The sequence below is a fragment of the Oryzias latipes genome, chromosome 12 (genome assembly GCF_053564925.1).
Source record: "Oryzias latipes strain Hd-rR chromosome 12, Olatipes_Hd-rR_3.1".
NCBI classification, from domain to species: Eukaryota; Metazoa; Chordata; class Actinopteri; order Beloniformes; family Adrianichthyidae; genus Oryzias; species Oryzias latipes.
The window spans coordinates 1,927,501-1,950,133 of record NC_136248.1 but is presented as its reverse complement, the minus strand read 5'-3'; the positions used below and the strand labels follow the sequence as shown (position 1 = coordinate 1,950,133).

Below are 22,633 nucleotides of genomic sequence, written 5' to 3'. Positions count from 1 at the left end.
GACGCTGAGCTAATCCAGAACAAACGTTGGCATCTCACCTGGTAATGTGGGCCGTCCGGATTCCTGCCAGCTGACTCAGAGCACGATTTCAAATGATCCCAGCTCTTAACATGTTGTGTTTCATCAGTCTTTATCAAGTCTTGGTGCAACTATTTAATCTCAGTCTCTTTCTGAATCCGCTGCTCTCCAAAGGCGGATCCAGACCAGCAACCCCTTCTGCTCCGAGGAAAGAAAGGGAAGCTTGGTCGCGCTTTGGTCAGGAGTTTGACCTGCTGCACGGCTGCAGACGTGCATCCACAGCACGCAAACCAGGGACAAAGACGGAGAGGAATACACACGCTATCGTGCCAAAATCAGACCTGCATGAAGTCGACCTCCCACGGTTCCCCATTAGATCCGTCCAGAGGAAGCTGCCGCTCTGCTGTCCTTTTCCTTCACCGCCATGCGGCTCCTCCACCTGTGCCACTGTGTGCAATCTAAAGTCTAAAGTCCTCTGGAGTGTTTTGCCTCTCCTGCATCTTCCAGCGACAGCGTTGGTGCAACAGCAGCCTTGCTCGCCGTCACGCCCACCTCTGGCTCGCTGCCGGAGAAGCAGAGCTCCGACAGGCCGCCACACTGCAAGTGTCGCACTCTGCTGCTCTCCCATTAACGGATCACTGCTTTTCCTACCGGCACTAGCCGGCAGAAATAAACAGATTTCCACAACGGAAGGTCGCCGACGCCTTTAAAATGACTTTATATGTCTGCAGACAAACATCCTGAAGCGTCAGTGAGTGGATGTTTGGAGATGTGGAGCGAGCAGTGAAGCTGACTGGAAAAAGCTCCTTTGAGTTAAAGATTAATTCCCATCTTTTATCAGATGACACCAAACAAATAGATCTGCATCAAATATGAACAGTCCTGGTTTTCCAGAATCCACATCAGAAGAAAATGATCTAGAAGAATGAATCAAATCACTGCTTATTTGGAGTATTTCTTACTAAAATAGTCATACTTTTAGAAATTGCATGATGGTAACCATGGAAACAATGACATTTCACCTATTTTAACTTTTCTACTTGAACAAGTGAACTTAAAAGTAAAATCACAGAAATGTACACTGATGATATTTTTTTATATTTATTTCATTTATTGGATTCAAGACACGACTTGTTGAAAACAGTTCAAGTCATCGTGTCATTTAGCAGTGGGGGAAAACAGCTGAATTAGTCCCTAAAGATAAAGAGAAGCAGTTAGGATTTATGACATAACACTAAACTGTGTCTTGCTCCATTATCACCAAACGCTGGTGAATTTATGGCAGAGGCGGGGCTCTGGGGTAACCACTGCAGACAGAGCAGCTCGTAATCAAGTGTCTGTCAGCCTGATAGTCTCAACCACAAAGTAACTCCAGGATTACTTCCAGGATTACTGGATGTAATCTGTGCTCTTAACATGTTTGTGTGCTCGCTTTGATTTCGTATCATCAGAACATAAGATAATACAAAATGAGATAAGATGAGATAAGATGCAATAAGATAGGATAGGATGAGATAGGATGAGATAGGATGAGATGAGATGAGATGAGATGAGATGAGATGAGATGAGATGAGATGAGATGAGATGAGATGAGATGAGATAAGATGAGATAAGATGAGATAAGATGAGATAAGATGAGATAAGATGAGATAAGATGAGATAAGATGAGATAAGATGAGATAAGATGAGATAAGATAAGATAAGATAAGATAAGATAAGATAAGATAAGATGAGATAAGATAGGATAGGACTTTATTGATCTCCGGGGGAAAATTCAGTTGTCACAGCAGCAAAAACGAGAAATATAGCAGTTAGAAAAAACAAAGTAGCATTGAGTAAGAATAAAATTGTGATAATAGAAAGTGGGAGTGAAAGTACTCATCAAAAATAACAAGTTTAGTGGTAAAAAATAGCAGCAGCGGTTTCAGCAGTCCTGGACCTTGATGTTGTATAGCCTGACTGCTGTTGGGACGAAGGACCTCCGGTATCGTTCCTTTTTGCATTGGGGGTGCAGCAGTCTTTGGCTGAACGAGCTACTCATGGTCCTAACCGTCACATACAGAGAGTGGGAGGGGCTGTTCCGGATGCTGGACAGCTTGGTCAGCATCCTCCTCTCACCTACAGAGTCCACTGAGTCCAGGGGACAGACCAGGACAGAGCTCGCTCTGTCCAGTTTCTTTTTGTCCCTATTGTTAATTCCTCCACATCAGCAGACCACAGCGTAGAAAGTTGCTGATGCAATGACAGTTGCTGATGCAACATGGCGTTAGCCTCTGAAACAAGTCCTTCTCACGCACACTCATAAAACGGTGTGCAGTGATGGTGGAGGATAAAGGGGGTAAAAGGTGCAGCTGAGAAGTTTCCATCAAAAAGCGGATCCTGAACCTCCCACAGGATTCTGACCGGTTCCAGATTACAGGAAATGTTGAAACCAGGGAGCCAGTGCTGCAGCAGGGGGACTTCCTGATGTGTCCTAGCATTAACCAGCCTGCTTTTGCTCTCTCACACAGCCTCTTTGAACCCTGAAGACCTCCAAAAGCTCAGGAAATACAACCATCTGTGTTTTACCACCTAAAGGGTACATGCAGCTGTACATCCTCCACCCAAACACCACTGCTACCCACGAGGCTTTGCTTCAGCTGTATGCATCAAAACGCACAGATACCTGCCGGCGCGGCGCCTGGCCCTGATGTTACTTTGGGTCTGCTAGGCCTGCCAGCAGCACACCAGCTGGTTCCTCTGGATTCTGGATCATGTTAATAGTATAGTTTAGGAGACACGCATGAAGAAGTGTACCTGCGGATGGTGATCTTCAGAGTCTTGTAGGATCCTTTGACCAGAGCGATGGCCTCCTGCCTGAATCCACTCAGCTCTACATCGTTAATGACGATCAGCTCGTCCCCAACATGCAGAGGCTGCTCCAGACTGTCGGCCTTCCCGCCCTCCTCGACCTGCACACACAGAACAGAAGGAGGCAGTTCAGGGTCTGTGAGGGTTTGGCTTCAGCTTTCAAAAGGAATCCAGGGAATAAAGGCTAATGAGGACAAAACTGGAGCTGTTATCATCCTCAGATGAAGAAGATGTCCGTTGTGGAGGAATTTGTGACGTGGAAATGCAGATGCGCTCAAACAGCACATTGTGGGGGCTGGCCTGACCATCTGAATACATGTGTTGATTCATGCTCACTGGGGTTTTGGTTTCTATTGTTCTCTCTGGAATAAACAGAGAGAACAGAAGGTTCACATACTTTTTCCTTTAACTGAACTCACCTGAAAAACTAAAGATCACAGGTGTCTGAGAGTGATGTCAGTGATCCAAAGAGCCCCGAGACACAAAATCATCCAAGAGTTTCACTGAAAAATAAAGAATTTGATCTTTTTGACACGTTAGGCCAGGGATGCCCAGTTTAGCTAAGTCTGTTTAGTTTAGTTTAGTGTAGTTTAGTTTAGTGTAGTTTAGTTTAGCCATTACCTTTTGAATTCTATGTTCTTATACAGTTACCGGAGTGACGCCCATTGAGACGACTGCTGTTGTAATATTGGGCTATGGAAATGCATCATAATTTGGAAGGCACTGTAAAACTAAACCAAAATCCTCAGTTGGGTCACAAAAATGTCAAGTGTCACAGAATTCCTCGGCTTTTTCCGCCCCACCATCCATCACCCCTCCTCTCGTCTCCTCTGTTCTCCCAGACTGAAAACGACCAATGAAGCTGTTCTGACTGTCAGACCTGCTGCTGAGTCCAAAGGAGGAATCAATACGGGAGTCACAACCCGTCCTCCAGAGGAGGAGTCAAAGCATTTTCACATTCCATTTATATTTTTACTTTAGCAAAGATCTGAGTCAAAACAACATCTGTTCTGCATCTTCAGCCGTTTACACACTGATCACAGAGGGAACCTTTCAAATAAAAGAATGACTAAGATGCTTTTAATGCAGAGCCTCCAGCTTTCAAACAATCTGCGTTTGGAAGCTTTCAGAATGAAAACAGAAAGACTCAGTTAAGGGGGTCTGACTCCAAACTTCAAAGACCTGCTTTCAGCCGAGCTTTTAGAATTAGTAAGAACAAGCAGTAAAGTCATTAAGCTCACTTTAAGCACAAGCATTTTACTCTCTGAGGAGGAGAAGCAAAGGAAGGTCAGTGCACGGAGGTTAAGGCTGCAACGTGGTTAAGGGAACAGCCAATCCTTTCAAACACAGGAAACCCTTTAAAGAAATGTTATTTAGAATGATACCATGTACCTGGAGTGAGATAAGCATCATCCTGACACATGCACACATGCATCCAGAGGAAAAACTACAGTCTGTACTAATCAACCCAACCTAGGCAAGATCAACTGTTCATACACGAATATAAAGACTTTTTTTTGCTCCCGTTTGTCATGAGATGAACTCAAATATCTGAAACATTTTCTACAAACTCAAAATGACCATTTCTCTCAAATACTGTTCATCAATTTGTCTAAATCTGTGATAGTTAGCACTTCTCCTTTGGTGAGAGAATCCATTCCACCTCACAGGTGTGCCATGTCAAGATGCTGCTTAGACCGCATGATTGTTGCACAGGTGTGCCTCAGACTGGCCTCAATAACAGGCCACTCTGAAACAGTTGGAGACTCAGAAAACGGGTCCATACGTGGTGTGACCACCATCTGCCTCATGCAGTGCAGAACACCTCCTTCACACTGTTGATCAGGTCGTAGATTGCTGCCGGAGGAATCTTGGTCCGCTCCTTTTCAATGTCTGTGTGAAGTTACTGGATATTGGCGGGAACTGGAACACGCCGTCGTAAAGCATCCCAAACACGCTCAATAGTTTACATGTCCAGTGAGGATGCTGGGATGTTTTTAGCTTCCAAGAATTGTGGAGAGATCCTTGCAACATGGTGCCGTGCATCATCACACTGCAACATGGAGCCGTGCATCATCACGCTGCAACATGGAGCCGTGCAAAATGTCAACAATAAAATGCACCTGTGTTCTTTGTCCATAACATACGCCTGCCCACACCATAACCCTACCGCCGCCGTGTGTTACACTGCATGAGGGAAATGGTGGTCACACCAGATACTGACCGGCTTGATGATTGCCGATGAAAAATTTGTGTTAATGAGCGACCGGACAGGAGTTCCGAATAAAGTGTCCAGAGAGACACTAGAATTTCACTATTTTAAAATGAAGATGATACGGACAAAAACAGGCCTGAGACGGCGAGTCCATCAGAAAGGTTTTCCATAATTAAACGTTCACAGGTGGCTCACATTCCTGCCACGCTGTTCTCTGAAGTGTTGAGGGTTTTACAGACATACTGTTGCTACCGCCATGGCCCCTCTGCTGTCGCCTCTTAAGAGTTTGTCAGTTCGAGCAACACCATTGGACCACTGCCTGCCTATCACTGTGCTCGTGTCCTGCAGAGGGTCACGTTGGCCTGCTGTCTTGTGCACTGTGAGATAAGCGCTGCTGGTTGTCCACATGTCTCAGGGAAAACGCCAACCCAACACTTCCTGTGGGCAAACCAACTAATGAGACTACCAGATGCTTTCTGTGGCTTGTACTCTTGGTGAGCAACAAAAAGCAGCACTGGTACAGTCTTCGTAGGATCTACATGGTCTCATCATAATTGAAATTAAAGCATTGACAGCTTTGATGGTCTGGCCTGTTCTCATTATACTCAAGACCTCCCTGCTCAGGCAAGCATCCTGATGACTGGACTGTTGGTCCATGACCTCTTGACCTGCAGAGACTTTAGCTCCAGGCGCTGCAGACACCAACCAGCAGCTTTGCGAGGTTGCAGGGACGCAGAAGCGCTGGCAGCAGCATTAAAGATAGAGACTGTTCTGTCTGTTCTGCCACACCGTTGCTGCTGAATCCACACCATGTTCTAAATATGGCAAGCAGATAAGAAGCTGAGAGAAGGCTAAAGGCGACAAACCCAAGAGAATCCACTGGATTCTTAGTTTAAACCCCTGATCCTAGGATTCTGCTGGCTGGACAGCACTGGGAGTCGCTGGATGTCTCTACTGTACCCAGTTTGCCTCTGCAGGAAGAGTTTTCAGGCCTGAAGATCTAAGGATGCCCCCCCTCTACACCTCAACACTTTACGCAATGGCACACGTGAACAGACCAGCTGTGTCTTCAAGTGAATAGAAGATGCTATCGTGTCAATATGGACCAAACTCTCTGAGAATCGAGGCAGTCCTGAAGGCAAAAGGGGGTCCGACCCGGTACCAGCGACTGCATTTAAACAAGTACATTTATGTCATATCTGAACCGCTGTCATGTTTTCTCGCTGATCCTTTCTAAATTTGTTTGTAGTCATCTGCAGGGCTTCGCCCCCATTGGCTCAAAAGTGGAGGAAAAAAATCTGAAAAGAATGTTTCAGCCAAGACTTTAGAAAGGTTGTTCCAAGAGTGAGGACTGAATTCAGTAAAATCATCTCAAATTGACAGATCCAGCATCACAAATTCATATTTAAAAAAGAATTAACTCTCAGATATGATCACAGTGGATGACTTCAAATCCCCTTTCATAGAAAAGCTATTATGCAGCCTTGACCAGTCGGATTGATTTCAAGTTTATGATCAAAATGTGTATGATTTCCTTTGAAAATTTAAATATTTTCCTTTTGTTATTGTGAATTCATTTATTTCTGTGTGTATTTTCATTAAACTGACTAAATGTAACTATAAACCATCATCCTTTCAGAGGTTTTTGGGAGTGAAAATGGACCTACTAGAGCTCCTACTTGAAACTTTTGATTATTTTGACAATGTTAAAGTATTTTGGTTAAAGTATTTTTTAGTATTTTCCGTACTTCTGTAGTCAGTCTGAACTTCCTGTCATTTACTATCTACAGCGTGCTTAAGATGTTGACAGTATTTTGATGGTTGTGAAGGACCATAAACAATGCCAGAAATAAAAGGCTAAAGAGAACGGAGAGATTTTGTTCTGTACATCCGTCTCCTGAAACATTCCAGTTTAAATGCCAACTGTTTGGTGGCTCTACCTAAAGCGTGCAGATCTTACGATTTACAAACTAAAGCTGATCAGAAAGGGTTTGGATGTCTCCGACAGATAAACAGAAGACTCTCTGCTGGAATGAGTCTGTGGAGCTGCAACAAACCCAACAGAGACCACAGGTCTTTGCTGTCCACAGCTCAGCCTGCAGGTCTCTGCAGTGCTCTTTTACTGACTGCTTTGAAACAGCGTTGGTATTTGGTTTGGCATTGTTTTCCTGTTTCTCTTTCTTTATTCTAGTATCTTCCATCATTTTTGCCGCCTAATAATGTTTCATCTATTTCAACCGTTCAACTATTCAAATGTTCAGCTCTTTCAGCTTTTTCCAGCTGTGACTTTTGCTCCTTCAAATCCTTGAACTTTTCCAGATTTTCCAGGATTTCTGCCTCCATTAAATAAATGGGGAATCCTTGGTGCAGAAGCTCGCTGGTTCGATACCTGGCTCTGGCATTTTTCCCAAATATCTTTTTTGTTATTGTGCTGTTTTCCCTAAATTTATTTAGGGCTGTGTACTTTCTTGGTACTTCTGTCCTCTGCTCTTCTCTCTGTACACCAACTGCTGCACCGTGGACAGTGGAGATGATAGTGGACTTCAGGAAAGTCACAGCCCCCTCCCCCCCTCTCACCCTGACAGACTCTCCCATCACCATAGTGGACCACCATCACTCAGGACCTCAGGTGGGGGCCGTCCATCAGCTCTCTGCTCAAAAAGGCCCAGCAGAGGATGTCCTGAGGCAGTTGAAGAGAGCCAAGCTGCAGGCCCAGATGATGGTTCAGTTCTACACGGCCATCATAGAATCCATCCTCACCTCCTCCATCACCGTGTGGTACGCTGGAGCCACAGCCAGGGACATAAACAGACTGCAGCGTATTGTGCGCTCAGCTGAGAGGTGATTGGCTGCAGCCTTCCATCTGTCCAGAACCTATACGTCTCCAGAACCCGAGGACGTGCAGGTCAGATAGCAGCCGACCCGTCTCACCCTGGACATGGTCTACTTGATCTACTCCCTTCAGGCAGGAGGCTAAGGTCCATCAGGACCAGAACCTCGAGACACAAGAACAGTTTCTTTCCCTCTGCAGTCAGACTCATGAACACTTTTTAACTCCTCCCCCCGTAAACTTTTCACTCATATGTACAGTCACCAATCCACTACCTACACCTTCTCCATCCACGGTTTGCACTATTGCACCTCTACTTATTGCCCTGTCCTTTATGTTATGTTATTTCTTTGCACACTGTTGTTTATTTTTCTATTCTTATGTGTTTTATGTCGCACATTAGCACCGCAGCAAATTCCAATTCTGTGAAACTGCTCTGTTCACTGAAAATGGCAATAAATACTCCTTGAATTTATGGTCAACTTTGATCATTTCTTTCTTTATTTCTTTATTTTGCCAATTATTACCCTTTAAGTTTCATTTTCAATCAGCAATACAGCATTCAACCCATATTTTCTTCTTTTTGTTATTCATTGCATTTGAATCGGAAAAGCTTTTGAAAAAAATTCCATTTCTTCAGAATGTTTGAACATGTTGTTTATGTCTGCTTTCTGGTGGTTTGGACGTTTCTGTTCCATATGACCATCAAAGGAACTGTAGAGGAAAGAACCACCAAAAAAAAAATAATAATCCAGATTTCTGTTGTCAAAGGAGCAATGAATGTTAAAAAAGGTCACTTTTCTCTTTTTTTTTCAATATAAACTAGTCATTCATGTTCTGACTGTATTTGTATTCTTGGACCAGATCTACCTGGTTGGTGCTTTATCTGTTTAGATCTGGTTGAACTTAACCCACGTGGCATCGAGTTTTGACATTTTAGCTCAGTTTTGTAGCTTTCTAGCTGTTGTCTAAACCGGCCCAGTGGGACCGTCCTAGCATTGAAGAGTCAGCCAGACTTGAAGGTATTTGTTCCTGTTATTAAAGAGCGTGTTACATCACAGTAAATGGGAACGATTTGCTTTGATAGCAAGCCGCCTTTGCTTTTTAGGTCTGTGTAAATCAGGAAGGAGTGGGTTTGCTCCAACATTCATATTTTCTGTTTTGCTAGATTCAAATTCAGACACTTTCAGGAAACTGCTTATCGGGCTCCATGTTCTGGGAAAAGTCCAGTTCCAGAGAGTTTACACCACAACTTGGGGCTTAAATTCTTTTTCCTGGGACGCACTGAAACTGGTTCTGGCTCCTGTTAGCTCTCATCCATCTGGATCTGTTTGGATGTTCTCCAAAGTGCCAGAAATGCCTGTCGGGGTGTGTCAGGCTCTCCTCTGAACTTCACGGGAGATTCTTTTTCAAGAGAAGCATCGTTCGCTGCAGCCAACATTAACTCAGCATCTCCCACACCAAAGGCTGGTTTTTCACACACATAAACTCGAGCCTCCACAGTTTATTGTGTCAAAAACGAACACAAATACAGAAACACAAATAACTGCAGATTGGAGAACCTGACACCTCCCTGGGCTGGAAGACGGTCAAAACTCTGTCTTGTGCTCTGCAAGGCAGCGCACACGCCTGCACTGTTTGGCTTGTTCCAGAATAAATATACCCAAATAAGGCGCGTAGAAACACCCTGCAACTCAGCCCGAGTATGTGTGCAACTCTGTCAGTAACTCTGCTATTCCAGCTGAAATTCATTATCCTGCAGACGCAGATACCTAAACAGCCTGTGCCGGCTGTAACCAGGCCTGAAACCTGGAGACGGACGGAACGGAAAAGTCTTTTTCCTTACAGAAATAAACCCAAAGACCGGACTACACTGACGGCATTTATCCAGCTGTTGTGTTTTATAGAAAAACTGACACTTCTGGGACAAATACGGATGCTTTTAATCATCCGCACTGGCTGCCACTCACATGTGCAACAGTGAAGTGGATCCGTTGCCTTTGGTTATTTGTGTTTGGTGAGACCTGAAATTCAATCAAGCAGTCTGACGTCTGTGTGCAGCTTCCATTTGTTCCTCAGAGAGCTGCAGAGCTCTGCTGGAACCTGAGCTGACGTCTCAGCTCATGGAGACGGTTTCTGACTAAACAAAGCATCAAGATGCTGCGGTTTCTGCAACAACCCCATCCCTCCCCAGCCTGGTCTGATCTGGCCAAGCACATTCAAGAGGTTCTGCATTGTTCAGCTGCCAAACAGCACATCTACACCCGTGTTCTGTGTTTTTAGCTACTCTTTCACAAAACTAACATTTAGACCACGAGAAAAACTTCTCATTTGAAATTTGATGTCTGCTCGCTCTCAGAACGGGCTAAAAAACTAACTAAGCTGGAAGAACATCTAGCAGCTGCTTCAGTTCACTGACATCAGGTCTGAGGTGGGTTCATGAAAACCCTGTGATAGAAAAGCAGCCGTTTGCTGGCTGATGGTGGGAGAGATTCTCAGATGTCCTCGTCCACAGTGAAGAGCATCAACAAAAGGCTAGAAAAACTGGAGACATCCCAGAGCAAAAACACATTAGAACGGTGTGGCTGAAGGTCAACACTTTTCCAGATTTAAAGTGAGTAGACCTGACCTTCTCGCTGACGATGGTGGAGGAAGAGGAGACCCTTCCAGCGGGTCACAAACACTTTGCTCACGAGCTGCAGAGCCTGCATGTGTGCTGGTGTGGAGGTGCACGGAGATGGATGGAGATGGATGGAGCAATAAATCAAGCTCTCTTACCTCTTATCTTATTCTAATGTTGGGATTTAAATATTTCTAAAAGATCTTAAGTCTTCAGTCAAAACAAATGTTCAAAACATCCCAACTTTTTATCCAAGCTCTGCTCCTGAAATGCTGACCAAAGTCAGAAGATTTCACGCAGACTTCTCCAAATGTTAGGGACAGGAAATCATGTTTCTTTGTTTATTATATTGTATGTATGTGAAGAGAAAGACAAGAAACTAGAGGAACCAAAGTCTAACCAGAGACCAAAGCTGCGGCAGAACAATGCCGACAGTGATTTATCCGGAACCAAAGCAGGAACACATTCAGAAGCTACAAGAAAACAACATTCTTCACATTCTTGTCCTGTTTGCACCCATTTGGCTTCCATCCCAGAAAAACTTCCACATGTGCACACACACACCCGTAACCTGGATTACAGCGGCATGAGCCCACAATGTGTGTGCAGACGAAGCATCGGTGACAATCATTGTCCTTCAGAACGGAAGAGAATCCAGCAGAGTGAAGGAAATCTAGAAAATGAGGCAAAAAACCTGCGACCCCTTCCCCTTCAGTGGAGGTGAATCTGACGCTCCATCGACCAAAAACGCAGCCCAAGTTGGATATTTGGCAGCAGCGCGTGACGGGATTTCCAGTGGACGGACGTTCAAATCCCAGGAGGACAGTTGGACACTGGAGCGAGGACACACTCCACCTCAGAGCTGCTCCCTTTGATGGCCTCATCAAAATGTGAAGCAAATGCCGAACCAGCAGCTCCAGGAGCTTCTTCTAGATGACTCAAGAGCGCGGCGGACATGAGCTGCAGCAGCTCAACATTCACTTTCAAATGGAGACTTTACTGAACTGAAAATTCAGACCGTGAATACTGAGAAAATGTTCTGCTTTAACACAGAAACACATCCTTCTGTGGAAATCCTTCATGGGCGTTTAGCTGCTGTGACCAGAGAAGAAGGTTCAACTAAAACTCCTGGGACTAAATGCTGCTTCAGTGACGAGTTAGAGGTGTCAGAGTGATGAAGATTACTGCCACGCTCTGTCACAGTTCACCATGACTGGACCGTCTCACCAAACCACAACATGATCCAGCAGCAGCAGGTCTACCTGTACCTGCAGCAGCAGCAGCAGGTGTACCTGTACCTGCAGCAGCAGCAGGTGTACCTGTACCTGCAGCAGCAGCAGGTGTACCTGTACCTGCAGCAGCAGCAGGTGTACCTGTACCTGTACCTGCAGCAGCAGCAGCAGCAGCAGCAGCAGGTGTCCCTGTACCTGCAGCAGCAGCAGCAGGTGTACCTGTACCTGCAGCAGCAGCAGGTGTCCCTGTACCTGCAGCAGCAGCAGGTGTACCTGTACCTGCAGCAGCAGCAGGTCTACCTGTACCTGCAGCAGCAGCAGGTGTACCTGTACCTGCAGCAGCAGCAGGTGTACCTGTACCTGTACCTGCAGCAGCAGCAGCAGCAGCAGCAGCAGGTGTCCCTGTACCTGCAGCAGCAGCAGGTGTCCCTGTACCTGCAGCAGCAGCAGGTGTACCTGTACCTGTACCTGCAGCAGCAGGTGTCCCTGTACCTTCAGCAGCAGCAGGTGTTTCTGTACCTGCAGCAGCAGCAGGTGTCCCTGTACCTGCAGCAGCAGCAGGTGTCCCTGTACCTGCAGCTTCACTTCTGACCGCCTTGTTGGAGCAGAAACAAACCAAACAGACCAGAAGAAGCTCCAGCTGACGATCACCCTCCTGGAGGGATTCTCTTAAAAACAAGCTACCATAAAAAAGCAAACTTATTGTCAGGCTTTGATAAACTCATGACACCTGCATGCAAAGGTGGGTCTCTACGGGGTGCAGGATGAGTCAAACCTCCTCAGAAACTCACATTAGTGACTCTGGTGGATCGTGGAAACAGACATCCAGTCAACCTATTGAAGGTTCAAACTCTCCTCTCTGACTGACTTACCTGGATCAAACTTTGAATCCAGAGTTTGTCACACGTGACGCTGCAAAAACAGGTTTCGTTTGAGGTTTTTTGGCGTCAAAATGACGTAACCCTTGTTGGTGACCCTGTTTCTGAGCGGGGGCGCGCGCTGGGACAGAGCTGTCCCCTCGTGAACCCGCAGCGACTGTGGCCGAAGGGTAACCTGACCTTTAACTGCATTCAAAACGGACACGAGTGGAAGACTCGGCTCGTCTGGAGTCACGTGCTCCACAGGTGGAATGAGGTGGCACGAGCGCTTCCTACCTTGGAGATGATCAGCGGCTCTCCGTGCTCCAGGCCGCCCTGCAGGGTGAAGCCCCACGGCGCACCGCCCTGCAGCAGGGCCTCCACCAGCACCCAGCCGCTGCCCTCCATGGCCGGGCCGGCGCGGGGCGCAGGGCGCGCGCCGCGGAGAGGAGTGGGCGGCGGGACTGGAGCGAAGCGCGCGGCGGGTCCTTTCTCATTGAAGACTCCTGGAGGAGCGAAGGGAGAATGCTACCAAGTGCATTCCTGCCGCGCGTTCGAACCCCCGGCGGACAGACGCCAACCACTCGCAGAAAGTGCGCCGCAGCTCTCCCGCGGGAGCAGAGAAGTTGCCTCCGGCCGAAAGCCGCTGAAAGGCCGCAGGATCAACGGAGGTCAGACCATTTCCGACCCGCGAAGCCCCAAACTCTCCCCTCTCTGCCCGACTCTCCTCCCAAAATCCGTTTAGCATCACAATAGGATTGACTGCGCCTCGCTGAGCGCAAAGAAAAGGCGCAGAGGAGGAGGAGGGGGGAGGCCGGGAGAGGAGGAGAGCAGCAGGAGGGCGGAAATCTGTCAACAGCACCTCCCGGGAAGAGTCCTGATGACAGAGTCCAGGTCTGGACCCCTCAGACCGAGTCCAGCTGACAGAACATGAGGTTGGAGGGGGGCAGTGAGGGGTCGCCTTAAAGAGGTTTGAACCAGGTCTGCTTGGTTTCACCTGCTTCAGAAACCATCTGAGGTCCGCTTTATGGCCAACATGGAGCTGAAAACCACAGACTGGGACTAAAAGTCTCACTTCAGGGAGAATAACTAAACTTTCTCTGTTTGAAATGAAAACCTTTTGAGGAGTCTTTCCACACAGAGACGCGTGGATTTGGATTTCTCTGCATTGCTTGTCAGACAACATTTACCTGTTCTGCTGCATTCCAGGTGGTGTCCAGCCCGCAGGGACATCCTGAGACCCGCAGGAACATCCTGAAACGTTTGTAACCTGTAGCATTTTTATCATGGAGGTCATATATAGAAAGGAAATTCAGCGCTGAATTGTGTTTCTTTATTCCTGTCGCTGTGAATCAGGAGCAGATGGAAGAAGGCCGTTTAAAAAAAGCTTGTAGGCGTGATAGAAGCTACAATCTCCAGGACTGGATCTATACTGTACGGTTCTGACGTTGCTCTGATGTGCCATCAGTTCTACTGAACTCCTGCCGCTCTGCAGAAACTGTCCTGAAACACACACTCCTCATTAAAAGGTAGGTGGAAACGCCCTGGAGAGGCTTGTTCATGCCTTCATCTTCTCCAGACTGGGCTGCTGCCAGTCCCTTTATTCTGGGATGGAGCAGCCCCTCCTCGCCGTCTTCAGCTGCTCCAGAATTCAGCTGCCCGTTTACTAACAGGGACCAGACGGCGTGATGACATCACCCCAATGTTCCTCTTGACTTTTAGGTGTCTGCATGGTCCAGCAGCTCTATCCGACTGAGCTCCTGCAGAATCTTGACCCTCGTAGAGCTTTAGGGGGGCCAGTCTTTTCAGTGGCTGCCCCTAAACTCTGTCAGGTCTGCCAGATGACTTTAAATCTTTTTAGCACCAGAGTGGAGGACAATCAGGCCAGCTCTATTAGTGTTTCTATTAACGATGATTTTACTGTTGTCGTTTCATTATACTTGTGATTTTGTGGTATTTATAGCCGTGCAGCCCTTTGGACCTCTGGTAGATGTTAAAGCGTTTTACAGATCCACATTCTCCAATCAGACCAGCAGATTCCTGGGAATTTCTCTTCTACTGTTAAACTCAGAGTTCCCTGAAGCCGGAGCTGAGATGTTTCATGAGTAAATCCCCACATGCACTATGGCGCCACGCACACGCCTTGGTGTGCACGGTGTGTGTGCACGTGACTCATCTTTCTCAGCAGTTTCAGAGCTGTCTGTGCAAACATCCATGTTTTTAGAAAACATGACAGTGGAGCCCATAATGTGGAGTCTGAGGAACCGCAGCAGGACATCCCATAATGTGGAGTCTGAGGAACTGCAGCAGGACATCCCATAATGTGGAGTCTGAGGAACTGCAGCAGGACATCCCATAATGTGGCGTCTCCTCTTACTGCCGACATCTCTTTTTATTCTTAAATGAGCCGTTTCTGCGGGGTCACGCCTTCCCTTTCCCTCCTGCCCCCCCAGCAGGTCAAAGCAAACATCTGCCCCCCCCCATGAGTCCTGCTGTCTTCATCTTTTTTTTTTTTTGGTGGTGGGGGGGGGGGGGGGTCTGCTTAAAGCTTTGCTGGGATCTCTGCTGCAGGTCACTTAGAGGGAGGGGCATGGGGGGTGATGACCTGTGGACAGCCTAAAGATTGGGGTTAGATCGCCCTCTGGTGGTAGAGCCTTGGCATGGCGGTTCTGTGGGTCTGCGGGACAAACGACACTGTTTCTGAACAGCTTACAGATGAAGAGTCTGTTATTATTCCACTGCAGGGAAATTCATTTAGCGAACCAAAGTCACTTCTTCATTAATCACAGTAAATCAAGCCTGACATGGATAAACTTTCTACAAACTGAACATAAAAAACATAAATGAAAATGATAACTGGGTATTTAGAAAGTTCCTTCAGAATCCTGCACATGGAAAGAACCTTACAGTTTTTGGGCCACCGTTTCTGTGACAGAAGGCACTGAGATGGATTTCAACTAGGATCCATCATTCCTCACGGACAGCTGAGGCTCCGGCGCCATCCGGACGCTGCCGCTGCGTGACGCTCTGCCGACCATCAGGTCAGAGACGTTGGTCCAAGTATTCATGCGTGAACGTCTGACCAAAACAACAAGGGGGCCCACAAAGGTTCTGCAGTCTGTCGCTCCCACAGGGTCCAGAGCGTTCCGGGTTTGATCCCTGTTGCCCCGCCCCCAGGTCCTCCTGGAGAACCTTTGGTCATGGCGTTAGCTGTGAGGAGCCTGAGGCCGACACTACCCGTCCTCCACCACGCTGTGGATCAAGTCAACAATCTTCTTCTTCAGCTTCTTGACCTTTTCCGGCGGCGTCTCGTTCAGACACTCCTCCACGTACTTCAGGAAGCCGGCATGCGGTGACGTCGTCTGGTTCTGACACACCGTCCTCATCAGGTCCAGGAGCTCGCTGGCGCCGCCCGACTCCGGCCGGCGCGCTCGCTTTCTCGCCGACAGCCTGCTGTCTGCGTATGACGAAGACAAGGACAGGGAAGAGGAGGAGGAGGGGGAGGACAGCCGGGAGTCTGGAGGGGTGGGTGAGGGCGGGGCTTGGAGGCCAGTGTCAGCGTGGTACTGTGGGGAGGGGGGCGGCGCGGGGCCGTGGCCGTGGAGGTGCAGGAGGCGGGACTGCGGCGCTTCCAGGGCGTGGAGGTCTCCGGGCGGCTCCTCCTCGTCGCAGGACTCGCAGAGGAACATCAGCTGGTGGTAGTGCTTCCACTTGGGCAGGTAGAAGTCCTCCGACCCGCACGTCTTGTTGGAGCTCACCACCTTGTGCTCGCGCTGGAAGACGGTCCGTAAGTTCCTGAACTTCGTCTTTATGTCTTCTACTGAGGAAGGAGAACAACAAACCCGTCAGACGTAGAAAAGTTCACGTAACCCTGACGACACATCCACGGTGGGAGCACAGTTCTGTCGGGACAGCAGATAAGAATCTTAATACATTTGATTTGTTAGGCGCCTTTCTAGGAACTCAAGGTCCCCGTACATAATAGTGAAAGTTAAAAGCAAGAAAATGTTAATTACGCATTTTCAAACAGACCAAGAATGTCAAGTTATGGAGGGAAATCTAGTTAGAAAAGGTGAGTTTTCAGTTTCTTGGGGAAGATTTTGATCACCAATAAATAAAAATAAAGGTTGCGATGTCAATCAGCAAAAATCCAATCCGCTGCATCCCTAGGAAGCGCTCAAGGTCAAAGGTCGTGCATGGAGACAGATACCTGTGAAGGCCACCGGCTGGTCTTCCGACAGGAGGCGGCTCAGCGTCTCCAGCAGGCTCTGTCTCAGCAGACGGTTCTTGTAGTTTGCAGACTTGTGGTTCCACAAGCAGCTGTGTTCTGTGAGGAGAGACAAGCATGTTCACGGGTCACACTGGAACACCTGAGGCCTACAGAGGTCATGCAAGGTCATGAGGTGCACGATAAACAAGAGCCCATCTCTCAGACTCTAGGAACCAGAACATCCAGCTCGGTTCCACGTTTCCTGCCTTGGAAAACGGAAAATGTTTGCAGAAATGAAGGTTTGATTCACCAGACGACTAGGAGGGACTTGTGAACCCAAACCACCGACCTCTGAGGACCTTTAGTTCCTGCATCAATGCAGTTCCTTCTGACTTCAATGGACATTCATGCCTTCAGTCAGTAGGGTATACATTATACATACATGGCGAGGAGGTAGAGCGGTTGACCTACACTCTATTTTAGACACTGAGGCCAACGCTGCTCCCTTAAAAGAACGCCATAGCTGTATGAATGTGTGTGGGATGGAGTCTCTGAGCCACTCCAATGAAAAGGTTTTCTCATTACAGAGGGGATATATAAAGAAAATTAAGATTAAAAAGGCATTTCTGAGGATTTATTTATTCTAATTGTTGTCAATCAGGAGCAGACATAAAAAGCCGAAGCTGAAGCCGTCTAGTTCTACGAGAAGAGAAGGTCTGAAGGCTCCAGGTGATCATGTGAAAATGTGTTCCTGTTCACCTCCTTTACCTTCACTAGACATTCAAACTGTCAGCAGGTTTAACTCTGAGAAACTACATCAAAAAGAGAGAAAAGTATGTTTAGGACATCCTGATGTCCCCTGAGCTTGACAGCCGTGGAACATTTAAACCGTGCTGGGACGTTCACATCAACCCCAACCACATTTTAACTGCTAACATTTGAACCGCAACTCCAACAATCACCACCAGAGGGTATCCTGATGCCTGAAGGATGAAGGATAAAACAGTCACAACAGGAAACCCCATGAAGGCCTGTTCACACCGGGACAAATTTCGCCGGTGATTTTCGCCGACGTGTAACGCCTCGTGACTAAACAAAGGGCACCAACGAGAGTGTGCACACCGACGCGAAAAAACGCCACGCGTTATCTTCTTTATTCTTGATGATTCAAGGATTTCAAGGTAAGGTCTTAGAATTAGCACTCAGTTTGAGTTAGTTCTTGACATTTCAGGCTGAGATGCCTTGTGGTGGAGTGTCCACCCTGAGACTGGAAGGTTCGTGAGTTCAAATCCTGGCGGAGTCATACCAAAGACTCTAAAATGGGACCCAAAGCCTCCCTGCTTGACCCCCAGCATTAAGGGGTTGGATTGGGGGGGTTGAATCACAAATGGTCCCCGTGCGCGGCTGTGTCTGCAGCTCACCGCTCCCCCAGGGTTTGGCATTGAGATGATCCATGTGGTACAGGAGGTCTCATTTTGAAAGGAAGCAAAGTAATCAACTATTTCATATTTAGAAATATTTTCATTTTTGTTTAATTTATGCCTGAAAAAACAACTTTTCTTGATCTTCTCCTAATTGTAGCAATAAGATCAAAACAGATCAGGGTGGAGTCAGACTTTCAGGAAGCTCTGCTGCCTCTGGAATCCGTCTGAATGGCTCTTTCAGCGTTGAAGGCTGCAGACGCCGGGTTTACCGGCAAAGGCTCATCTGTGATGATAACTTGAACTCTAAGCTTTGTTTCATTTGATCATTCCTATAAAAACTGGACATGAAGGACGCTGGAGCTCCGTCTTCTGTGAACTTCCCGCCGTTACCTACCAGAGTAGAAGGAAATGAGTTGCTGAGTTTTGGCCTCGCTCCACAGACAGCGGGGGTCGGCCGGAGCGTTTCGGTCTGACTGACAGCTGGACGGGGAGGCGGCCTGCGGGGACGCTTTGACCTCTTCTGCGGCGAGGAAAAGCTCCGGGCTGCTGTCCCGGGCGCCGCTGGAGAGCACGCAGTCGTTGTTGGGCTTCAGGCCGGAGGTCGGGGTTCGCTGCCCCGGTTCCGCGGCTTTGCTTTCTCGCGCCATCAGTACCTGCACGTCATCAGGAGGATCGTCTTCCTCGCAGGACTCGCAGAGGAAGAGGAGCTGCTGGTAGTGTTTCCATTTGGACACATAGTGCTTGTCAGAGGACTTGCTGGCCTGGACTGCTTTGTATTCGCGGTTAAAAACCGTCCGCAGGTTCTTGAATTTGCACTTTATGTCTTCGACTGCAAATCAGAGAGAACAAAAGCAGAGGTCATCGCAGGTCACAGCAGGCAGGAAGAACTTCAGCAGCACTTTCATAAAAACACACTCCTGATCAAAACCTTAAGACCAGTCAGGAAATTGCAGGAATTCACATTTTGCATGGCTGGAGCTTCAAATGTCAAAACAAGTACCGGTAATGGGAATGAGAGGCAGTTCATCCACTGGTCACAAGTTCAGGACCAAAAAGCCTTTGACGTCCTCCAAACAGACACAAAGGCTCCAAACATGAGTCAGGAGTAGCTCCAGGGTTCTGGTTGATCACCTAAACACCTGATGCCCGTCTTTCTAAGAGGCTTTTGGGAAGGTGGCGCTAACTGGTGAAGACGGCTTCATGACGCACTTCCACCGTCTGGAGCTGAGGTCCATTTTTGTCAACTTCTCGATTGGACTGAAATCAGGAGAACCGGCACGAGGGTCCGAAAGAGTGAGGTGGTTCTCCTGAAAAAAGTCCTGTCAGGGGGGGTCGTGACCTGCAGCCCTGTCCTGCTGAAAACCCAGTATTCACCAGACAGACCAGGCTCTCAGTCATGAGGGACGGCCAGGAAAAAGCAGCCCAGACCATGATGGCTCCTCCTCCACAGTCCTGCTGAAAGCCGTCGGGACCATCAGGGTTACATTTTCTCCTCATCAAAGAAAAAGAACTTCCTTTCCCTTTGGTTGTCTCCCAACAGTCCAACTAGGCGGTTTTGTGGTGTTGATGGACCGCCACTTGACCTTTTTGTTCCATAATCCACAGGGATTAAAAAAACCTCAAACTACCGTTTTTCTGCGTCCATCTCAGCAGCGATGGCGTTGAGAGAAACCTCGCTTATGCAGCTCAACAGTCAAAGAAATCCAGCTTTTTTAGCCACCAGGAAACCCTGACAGGACGATTACTTATTAGGAAATAATAAGGAATGCTGCTGAACGGTGGTGCAGTGGTTAGCCCTCTTGCCCTGGTTCAAGTCCAGGCTGGGAGACCTGAACCAGAACAACAGTGGGGACCGTTCTGTGTGGAGTCTGCAGGTCCCCCCCTGCATGCGCGGGGGACTCCGTCTTCCTACACCAGGGGTCTCCAAATCCAGGCCTGGAGGGCCGGTGTCCTGCTGGTTTTCCAGAAACCCCGCCTTATTTGCTGCCAATTAGCCAATAAGAGGCTGTAATGGCAGGCCTCCAGGCCTGGATTTGGGGACCCCTGCTCTACAATGTCCCTATGTGTGCACGTGAGCGTGCATGGGTGTGTGGTTGTGGTCCTGCGACAGACTGGCGCCCTGTCCAGGATGTCCTCAGCCTTCACATGTAAGTGGTTGGGATAGGCTCCAGCAGCCCTGTGACCTCGAAATGAATGAATGAACTATGGAATGCAGATTTTGGCACAAATTCTGGTTTTAAGCCTTCGATCAGCTGATGAACAGTTCTTCTATTTTTAATCGTTATTTTCAATAAAAACAGCTAAAATATTTGTTCTCCTGAAGCTTGATTCAGAGCTTTTCTATGGTCCAGCTGTTTAATGCAAATTCTTGTGTTTTCTTGACTGATTTAGATCAGGAGTGTTTGATGTGTGCACGTTGTCCTTCCACGCCACGGCCACATGGCGGTGAAATGAGCAGGTCTTCCTGCTTTCAGAGGGAGGGGCTCTGCGTTTCCGGCTCTGGACACCTGCGCAGCAGAAGAGCCTGGAGGAGGAGCGGGCCGCTCATGGACCGCATCACTCTCTCAGCTCAGTGAGGAGGATTTCATTCACCCACAGAAGGAGAAGCCACGCCCACATTAGCTCGTAGGTCGTTTCTCCTCCAGACAAAAGTCTGGCTCCCATTAGGCGGGGAACATCTGAGTGAACGTCAAACTCTTTCAGAAGTATCCATCTGAACACTGAGCAGAGAAAGAACTGCATCGGGGAAGGTCAGATATTATAATAATCTTTAATTAGAAGAATTTCTTGCTAAATTCTACTTGAACTGAATAAATAAGTTGGTCAGAACAGCAGCGCTGACAGATTGGTTTTGTGATCGGGACGGAAAACGTTTGGTTCTGTCTGGAGGTGGGAACCTGAGCAGGACGGGCCGATCTTACCGGAGAAAGACACGGAGCAGTCGGACAGCGTGTTCCTCAGCGACTCCAGCAGCTGCTGTCTGAGCTGACGGTTGTTGTGGTTTTCAGTCTTCTTGTTCCACAGACAGCTGTGCTCTGTGCACGACAACGCACAACAACACACACGACACACGCCTGTCAGCTCAGAAACGACCGTCTCTCTGTCTGTGCACACGGAGCAGAACCTGGCTGTTTACCTGAGTAGAATAATATGAGCGTGCGTTCCCGCTCCTCAGTCCAGAAACACTTCACCATGATGTTGGAGGGGATGCCGGAGGAGGTGAAGGCAGAGGAGGTGGGGAGGTAGGAGACGACGAGTCCTGAGGTGAGAAGGCCGTCCTCTGGCTGGTCTGCGGCGGCGTCCTGGTCCCAGCAGCCCTGCAGGAACAGCAGCTGCTGGTAGTGCTTCCACTGAGGCACAAACGCCTCGTCCACGCCGCCCTGCCTGCTGGCTCGCACCAGCTTGTGCTGACGTTGGAAGGTGGTGCGCAGGTTCTTGAACTTGTTCTTGATCTCTTCCACTGCAGAACAGAAGGCAGAGCAGCTCGTGACCTGGTGCACGCGTGAGGTCAGCGTGTTCCTTCTGGAAAAACAGAGCCGGAGACTCGTCTGGAGACAGCACAGCGGCTGAGGACAAACTCCACCAAAAGCTCTTCAAATGCTAAAAGATTCTCTGAGTTCTTCGGACCAAGTCCGCTACTGTTGGTTTTATCTCCATAGCAACTATTTTATGTTTGGGTGACAAACAGGTCAATGTCATTTTTGGATGATCTGCAAAAGTAAACTTTGGGATTTCCTTGGCTAGAGAGTTTTTGTGACCCACATTCCTAATATTTTCATATCATTTCATTCAGCTTCAGCCAACGATTCATGATTTACACAATATTCCAGGAAAAATGTGAGAATAACAGGGAAAACTACACTTTTGGAAGCTCGCTGCGCAAACGTCGTTCAAAATCTACAAAAAAAAAACATTTTCCCCCCCAAATAGCTTTCCCATGATGCTCGGTGAGTAAGGAGGAGACAGATCCAAATCCCTAGGAGTTTTAATTTGTAGAAGGTACTAAAGGGGATTTATTTTCAGAAAATTCAAGATAGTAGCCTCTTCCTGAGGTCAAAGGTCAACAAGATTTCAGATGTAGACGTAGACTTGGGATGAGGGTCAGCACCATAGTCCTCTACCGGAGGAAGGTAGTCTGCCCTCTCTGGGTGGGTGGAGTGTTCCCGCCCCAGGAGGAGGGGTTTAAGTATCTTGGGGTCTTGACCACGAGTGAGGGAAGATTGGAGCGTGAGATCAACAGGTGGATTAAAGAGGCGTCTGTGGTTATCAGGTCGCCGTATCGGTCCGTTGTGGTGAAGAGAGAGCTGAGCCAGAGAGCAAAGCTCTCAATTTACCGGTCGATCTTCATTCCAATACTCACCTGTGGTCATGAGCTCT

General features: G+C 48.0%; 2 protein-coding genes across 17 annotated transcripts in view; both read right to left on the bottom strand.

Annotated features, from left to right (window-relative positions):
• Positions 1 to 13,415, bottom strand: part of shroom3 (shroom family member 3) — a 66,909-nt gene extending 53,494 nt beyond the window's left edge. For 5 of the 9 annotated variants that reach the window (XM_023961089.2, XM_023961090.2, XM_023961093.2 and 2 more), the window contains exon 1: positions 360 to 661. In XM_023961089.2, the coding sequence (XP_023816857.1) occupies positions 360 to 646 (287 nt within the window). In that variant the 5' untranslated portion in view covers positions 647 to 661. Of the gene's footprint in view, positions 1 to 38; positions 152 to 359; positions 662 to 2,814; positions 2,970 to 12,919 lie in introns of those variants that run through there. The other 4 variants (XM_023961091.2, XM_078955566.1, XM_023961094.2 and 1 more) reach the window with 2 other exon arrangements.
• A 1,916-nt stretch (positions 13,416 to 15,331) lies between these two features.
• The window catches only part of LOC101159687 (uncharacterized), a 12,556-nt gene continuing 5,254 nt past the window's right edge, over positions 15,332 to 22,633 (bottom strand). For 2 of the 8 annotated variants that reach the window (XM_020707928.2, XM_078955573.1), the window contains exons 3-7: positions 21,393 to 21,778; positions 21,178 to 21,291; positions 18,651 to 19,085; positions 16,833 to 16,949; positions 15,332 to 16,442 (exon numbers count right to left, since the gene is read on the bottom strand). In XM_020707928.2, the coding sequence (XP_020563587.1) occupies positions 15,856 to 16,442; positions 16,833 to 16,949; positions 18,651 to 19,085; positions 21,178 to 21,291; positions 21,393 to 21,778 (1,639 nt within the window). In that variant the 3' untranslated portion in view covers positions 15,332 to 15,855. Of the gene's footprint in view, positions 16,443 to 16,832; positions 16,950 to 18,650; positions 19,086 to 21,177; positions 21,292 to 21,392; positions 21,779 to 22,616 lie in introns of all 8 variants that reach the window. The other 6 variants (XM_023961097.2, XM_020707929.2, XM_004075150.4 and 3 more) reach the window with 6 other exon arrangements.